This window comes from Scomber scombrus, chromosome 7, assembly GCF_963691925.1.
Source record: "Scomber scombrus chromosome 7, fScoSco1.1, whole genome shotgun sequence".
Taxonomy (NCBI): domain Eukaryota; kingdom Metazoa; phylum Chordata; class Actinopteri; order Scombriformes; family Scombridae; genus Scomber; species Scomber scombrus.
This window is the reverse complement of record NC_084976.1, coordinates 27488094-27495673: the sequence shown is the minus strand read 5'-3', so window position 1 is coordinate 27495673 and position 7580 is coordinate 27488094. Positions and strand designations below refer to the sequence as shown.

General features: G+C 39.7%; 1 protein-coding gene across 1 annotated transcript in view; it reads left to right on the top strand.

Annotated features, from left to right (window-relative positions):
* Positions 1 to 5586: 5586 nt before the first annotated feature.
* The window catches only part of grik3 (glutamate ionotropic receptor kainate type subunit 3), a 98309-nt gene continuing 96315 nt past the window's right edge, over positions 5587 to 7580 (top strand). Inside the window, exon 1 of the mRNA XM_062423275.1 lies at positions 5587 to 5701. Within this exon, the coding sequence (XP_062279259.1) occupies positions 5587 to 5701 (115 nt within the window). The remainder of the gene's footprint in view (positions 5702 to 7580) is intronic.

The window sequence follows — 7580 nt, the reverse complement described above, 5'->3', positions numbered from 1 at the left end:
TTGTTGTGTTCAGGATGTTTCTGGGCGTCCACTGTTGGGCAGCGGGTGTGTAGCTCCCAGCCAATAATACCATACAGGATGTGAGGTCGGGACTTCACATCCTGGTTGCACCTTCCCGCAGGGTTTTGCAAAGTGTGGGCATGTTTATTTGTGCTTTAATACACAACTCTGTGAAACAATCAGAAAATAACATTTACCATACTGCTCACTCTCTTTACTTACTTCCTAGCTAACTCGACCACAGCTGCTCTCTCTCTCTCTCGTTCTGGTCGAACCGAAGAGGAGGGGCCAAATTCTGCATATTATACCTTTAAAGGTCCCCTTGAACATCAAGGAGCAGCCACTTGCAAGCTGAATAACCTTGGATTTTATTATAACAAGAGAATTGCTCATTATTTGACAAGCTCATATTTTTGTAACCATGACATTCAGTAAAAATACTTTTTTGAATACTCCAAATATAGTGTAAGTTTTGATGTAAAGGTCATGAAACTGTGGCAGTGAATTTTTATACATAGTATGTACAAACTGCTTCACAATTTTAGGCTGGCATCGAGTAGTTATTGAAGATAGATGACGGGGATGATAAGGATGATAACACTAATAATTCAATTGATAAATCAGGTTGGTCAGGAATCTATTATTACTCTGTGCCTTTCTCATCTATAACCAGTGGCTGAACCCCGCTAGCAGTCATTTCCCATCTCACAGACTGTCTGGATGACTGATCAGGGTTGTGATTGTCTCCCCTCTCCCCAACACACCACCGCCACATACGTCAGCAGCAGCACATACATCTTGAGCAGTCTCTAACTCCGAGCTCCGAGTAGTCTAGAGCCCCAGTAAACGTTGCAATCAGCGCCAGAATTGGGCCAATTCCTCATAACCTTGTCTGCACATGGCACCTTGCCTTGAATCATAAGAGCGTGAAGCTGTAGCAAGTGTTCAATCTGTCAGCAAAGCAGCTATATTGCCCCAGTACAGTTGAACAGGGTAAATCAACGTTTAATTATCTGTGTCTGCCCACAAAAGCTGCATGGGTATTGTACACCTGATGTAATGGAGTTACCTGTCATGGCATAATACGTACAAACAGCAGTTAAAAACTATATGGCATTGTGGGACTTGGCTGACAGCGGACAGGTATTGTGAACCAAGCTTTCAGAAATGTTTTAATTCTATGAATACACATTTATTCGCAAACTAAAGAAACAAGGAACATACGTCTCAAGTGTTCTTTATTTCAGCAACAATACAAACACAAGTAGGGGCTATTTATTCCCAAAAAACATCAAGCTTCTATGCTGTGAAACCTATTTTTGCATTTGTTACCATCTTTTTAAGATCAATACAACTTCTTTGCAGTTTGAAAGGTTCACATTGTGGCCTTTTGATGAAACAATCATCTTTTCTTTTAACAAAGCTAAAGCTTCACAATAAAAAAAAAGTGAATCCCATCAAAAAAGACCTGAAAAGAGACATCTAATTTATAACCACATTAGACTTAGAGATGAGTTCCTATTGACCCATTGTTGAGGGGAGATGTTCGATCTTCAGCATTATGTTCAGTCTGGTGGCAAAATTCTTTATATTTCTCTTGAAGAGAATAGCAAAATCAATGGTGAAAATGTTTCACGATTCAGTTTTGAGACTCAATCGAAGTGCAGCAATTTTACCAAATAATTATGAACAATCTAACATTGTGGATTGCACATCTTCTCAAGCCAATCATAGGTGTATAAGCGAGCACTGAAAGGCGCTGTGTGGAAATTGATTGTCCTCTTTCTCCTCTCTCTCACAATCTTCAAAAAAAAAAAATAAACAAAATGTGCTGATCAATCCAGTCAACTAAGTACACCCCATTGTCAATGTCTCCAGCTTTTACAATGGAGACTTGGTGTTTCTGGAGCTATTAGTTATGACCAAGTTGCCAGACAAGGCATTGATCGCTGGCCTGTTGTAAATGCAACAGCAAATCATTTCACAGAGCAAAAAACTTTGAGCTGACCGTATATGAAAGTATGACCTGCTTAAGAAGTGTCAACTTAAATGACTGTTTTAATTTACTAAAGATTGAGACTGGAATGAGTTATTTGAGTGGTTTGATGTTGTTATATTACAACACAGTGTCCTTCAGTGTTTACACTTCTCTGTGTCTTTTCCTTTACAGTGGCTTTAGTGTGGCCTTGCACAGCTACATTATATATCCGACACACAAGATAATGTTACTACCTTTACAAAAACAGCCATTTTTATCTCAATGGGATGTCAATTCACACATCCAGCAGGAACCTGTTTTACGGAAATGTGCAGCCTGTTTTATTCAGGTTAACGTTACTGGGCATTTCAGCGGTTCTTCTGAGCTGAATTTCAATAAATGTTTTCATGCTGCAGGTAAAAGAGAGAATAATGTACGTTTGTCTCATTCAACCTCAGGGGAAATGTTTCTTTTTTACATTAAATCTGAGTTTAAATATGTAACTTAAACAAGTGTGATGTGTAAAGTTGAAGCCTCCTGTGCACATACATATACTGAAATGATAAAGGAGACATTTTGTGTCCAGCAAACTGAAATAAAGGATATTCTCGTAGATTGTGGGTGTTGCAATGATGAAGACTAAGCAGTTGTAGTTTTACCATTTTCTTAAATCAATTATATTATTAACAAATTAGCATTCAAGTATGTTCATATGTCATAATTTAACATTTCTGGAGGGGATCTTTGAGGATTTTTTTTTCTTTTCTTTGTTATTTTTATTGCATATTGTGTGTACAACATAACACATGGATGACATGGATGTGGGAGACAGCAACGTTGCTCTGGTCTCTTCTCATAATCCTCCTGGCTGTACTCCCTTTGTGTCAGCACTGCCAAAGTGCATTCCCACAATCTCTTATAATGGCATGTTGTAACCAATGGCACTTCTTGCAATGACTGTGTGTGACAGGGAGACATAAATGATGTGTTAAAAAATGTTTGCCAACCGCTGCAAGAAATACAAACAAATCAAATCCAGTTGGATCTAACAACTATTCACAATTTGGATAATTAATGGTAACATTTGACTTTAAGCCCCCCTATTTGGAATGTACAAGTAGTAATATAACATACTACAAATATAAGTGTTCATTTATGCATTTGTCAACAATTATAATTCTCTAATCTATAAGTGGAGGCTGCTGTATGAAGAGATAATGAATCATATTATAGTAAAACACAGCTGTAATTACATAAAATATGTCTTCATAGAACAAGTTATAATAGCTGACAACATATCTGTATAACTACATTATGTTGTGTTATATTTTAACCCTTTTTTAAATGTTTGTACTTATACTACTTATAAATGCAAGATATGTAACTTAAAGTAAAGCGTTACCAATTAACTGAGATACAACATTTTGTACTTCACATTTCCTCTCTGTGTGTCACAGCGAGGAGCTCTCCTGCTCCAGGGTCTGACTCCCTCCAGTTATCAGCCCAGGTGATTGAGAGCACAGACCGCCATCTCTCTATAGAGGGCACCCACAGACCCAGAATGTCTTGTTTGCTAGAGCTGTGTACATTTTGTATTTGAAAGAGCAGCAAGTCAATGAATCTCGATAATGCGAGAGCCGGGCCACATAACTCACGTTGATAGTCCTTACATTGTGCCAAGAGGCGATAAATCTGCTCTGGGAGACATGAATATGCAGTGGCAGTCAGTCTGGCTTGTTCTTGCTTGCATGCTCCCTGATGCACAGTTTATTCCCCTCTCCCATTCCAAACAGAAAAATAAAACCAATGAGCCGCAGCACTATCTCATCAACAGCGTTCTATTAAGCACAAAAAAAAAAAAAGTAGCAGTGCATTTTTCTGAATATGCCTAATAATTGCAAATCATTATTGTATATTTTTAAAATGTGTGCTGTTGGCTTATTATAATGCAAAATATCAGTTTTTAATGTGAAAATGGGTTTGTATCTATCTATCTATCTATCTATCTATCTATCTATCTATCTATCTATCTATCTATCTATCTATCTATCCATCTAGTCCACATACAAACTAAAGAGTCAGCATATTAAAAATGTCTCAAAATCTAAAACATAGTTAATTAATTAATCAGAGGTTTTCTTTTTCCAAAAATGGTTAAAGATTAATCCTAGAGGCTGCAGCTTTCATCTCTCCAAAGTTAATTTCAGCCTTTTGATGGTGCTACAATTTTCAAATATTAGTTTTAGGCAAAATGCATAATACACTTACTGAAATCTGCACCATAAACAGGTAATTCCATACTTTCAGACCAGCTTTACCTCCTCTGCAGTAGTGAAAAAAGAGATACATGAGCAACACTCTCTTTGTTTCAATGTATGTGTAACCTGCAGCTTGTATTTGACGGCTCTTTGTAAAGGCATGGAAACTGGACAGGCAGATAGGCACCGAGCAGTTATGGGGGTTTAATGTACTCATTGACACAGACACAATGTCTCAAATAACAGCGATAAGAAACCTGCTTTGTCAATGGCTCAATCCTCAGCTGGCACTATTTCCCCTCATGCAAATAACTCAACCCATTCACAGTACTGTACAGCCGGGGGTTTTCCTTCTCTTTTGCTTGAGGCAGAGAATAAAATGGCAATTTCTTTCTCAGTGGAGTAAATAAAATCCCGATAACACAAAAGCATAAAATCCAAAATTTCATGATATGAAATGTGGAGAAATTCAAATAATGCATGTCTATCAGTAATATACAACAAGTAGAGAATCGGGTCATTCTTCGGATCCCTCTCACCTCCATAAAATACTTTGACAACTATGCGTAACGACGCGTGCCTCTAGTGGCTCCGTGGAAGGAGGGTCGTCAGACGCACGCAGATGCACGGCTTTCGGCACTACCTTTCCATCCAGCACAAAGTAGACGATTTATAAAATGCTCTCTGTGTAACAACGAGCCTTTTTCAACATATTTGGACGTTCTGCAATAACCAGTCTCGTGCCACCCCCGTGCGCAACTGGAGAGGAGCGTCGCTGAGCTGGTTTTCCACCTTCACAAAGTACCTCTGTGTTATATGAACAGTTTTCATGACTGGAGTGAGGGACCGGAGTCATCAAACTAACAATAAGCATTTTTGAGTGTGTGAAGTGCGTTCAGAGTCCTCCTTACTCATCGTGTAACGCTTTTCTCCATCTTACGGGCGACAGAATCGTTCGAGGCGACCCAAAGTTCCGCAGGCGCAGTTTTCCTCTTCCACAGCGGTGTGGGGGTCCTGCTCGGCTGTTGCCGTGGTACTTGCCAGTAGACAGATAGCATCGGCGGTAGGAGGGGATACAGAGACTCCTGCAGGCTAATTGTAGCAGCCTGCGTTTGCAGGTCTATCTGATCCTTCTGTGAGGGACTGGGGGCTTCATCCTGATCGAACCGCTCTCAGACTTGTGAGTAACAGAAGAAAAAAAAAAACATCGGAGAATGTTGCACCAAGTACAATGAGCGCACATTTGTCGCAGACACCAAAATCCATATATGCTCCGTCGAATTCAGTTTTGATGAGCAATACTGAGTCGTCTTTGGAATTTTAAAAAGTGGATCCCGCGACTTCACAACCATGCGAAATACTTGGCTGTCTCCCCGGAGTGCGATTTGGGAATACTGGACATCGCTGATTGCATGTCTCTTTTGGATTCAGTACTCTAACGGGATGCCTCATGTCATTCGAATAGGTAAGTTGTACACATTTACATTTACATTTGCATTGTAACCTTGAAAGTTGCTCCCTGTTCAGCTCATTTCGGTTCGGGTCCTCATCCGTGCGTTCACAACGGCAGCGCTCAGTTGTTGTTTAATCTTTTCTTTTTTCGGGGGGGAATAAATGAGCAGTCTTTTTGACCGTTTCGCCTCAGTCGTGTCATGTGTACATTTTCTTTTTTTTACTGAAATTAGCAAGCAACAGGAGAGCAGTGCATTATGGCATTATAGCAGTTTATACAACTCAGAGGCCACGCAGTGAAATATTGTGAGTTAGTGTGACCTCTATGCACTCTGCTTTGTCTGTTCCATTTTCTGCAGCCAGCATGTTGAGTCACCAGCTAGAGATTCAGACTCATTGCCATGCCTTCTGGGAGTAAGTTTTTAAGGACAGTCTGTTAAAGACTTGAGTATTAAATCAAGAAATACAGCTCCATCAGAAAGTTTCACGCAATGTTATACAATTTAACTCAGGGAAATAAGTTTTATCTTATCAAACAAAACAAAGTAAGTACCCACACACACACACACACACACACACACACACACACACACACACACACACACACACACACACACACACACACACACACACACACACACATGCACACACACACAGTCATGTTGCAATCACTTCAGAGGACATTACATTGGCATCAGTTCATTTCCTGGAGGCTTATCCCAACATTAACCATAACCGATACTTACCTAAACCTAACCCTTACCCTAACCTTTACATAACCCTTAACTATAAACTAAGTCTTCACCCTAAATTTGAACATTTACCTTAAGGGGACTTGCTTTTTGTCCCCATAAGGGAGGCAAGTCCCCACAACATGATTGTGTAAACAGATTTACATTCCCACAACATGAGGAATACCTGGTCCGCACACACACACACACACACACATTACAAAAGCATTATGGTCAACGTTGTCTTTTGCAGTTAAATCGTGTCCTTCCCCATGATCTTCCACACATGCTGTGAGAAACAAAAGAAGCCAGGTTTTGTGCTGGCGTTGTCACTTTCCAATCAGTCACAATGGAGGAACAATGTGAGAATTGTCATTTGGAGGCAGGCGATGCGATGAAACATTTTGCGCCGCCAAGAGACAGGAACAGAATGAAGATCAATACGGTTTTTGTCGCGAGACAAATCGTTTTTGACATTTGGCGGAGTCCCATGCAGGACAATTACTCAAAATGGCACTGGCCCACATTAACATACCACTACAACAGCCGGAGTGCAGGCAGGGAGTGAGAGCATCTTAATGGCATGGGGCTTCTTGTCTTCCAGGCATAAATGATGAGTGAAAGTGGATGAATGTTTCAAAATTGCATACCCCATATTCTACCACTCTAACAGAGGTAAATGGCCTTTCCAAGGTAGTTTGTATGACATATCAGCAAATCGCCAACATCACACTGAATATATAATTTCTGTCAAGCCCAATAAGTGGTCATAGAAACAAGCAAATTAGCTCAAATTCAAGCTAATTAACTTTGACAGCATTAGTACGGCTGCATTTAATAGCACTATTATCTTTGTTCATTATAAATTATGAAAAAAAAGCTTTAACAGACACACAGTATACACCTCAGAATAATATTTACTGCTGAGCATCATATGCAGCTGTCGCAGGCCCAGCATGTCCTGATGATTGACTGCTGCTCTCTGAAGAGCCATGACTTCTATGACATTGCTGTGTATGGACTTTGGTGATGTCTTAAGAAACAGCATAAATCCTTAAAGCTCTCTTTCTACTGATCTGAACTGAAATCATTTGGTCAAAGGGACATTTTACTTCATTTATCCTTTTTATGGTTTCTTTTTTTTTTTTTTAACTGTGGCAG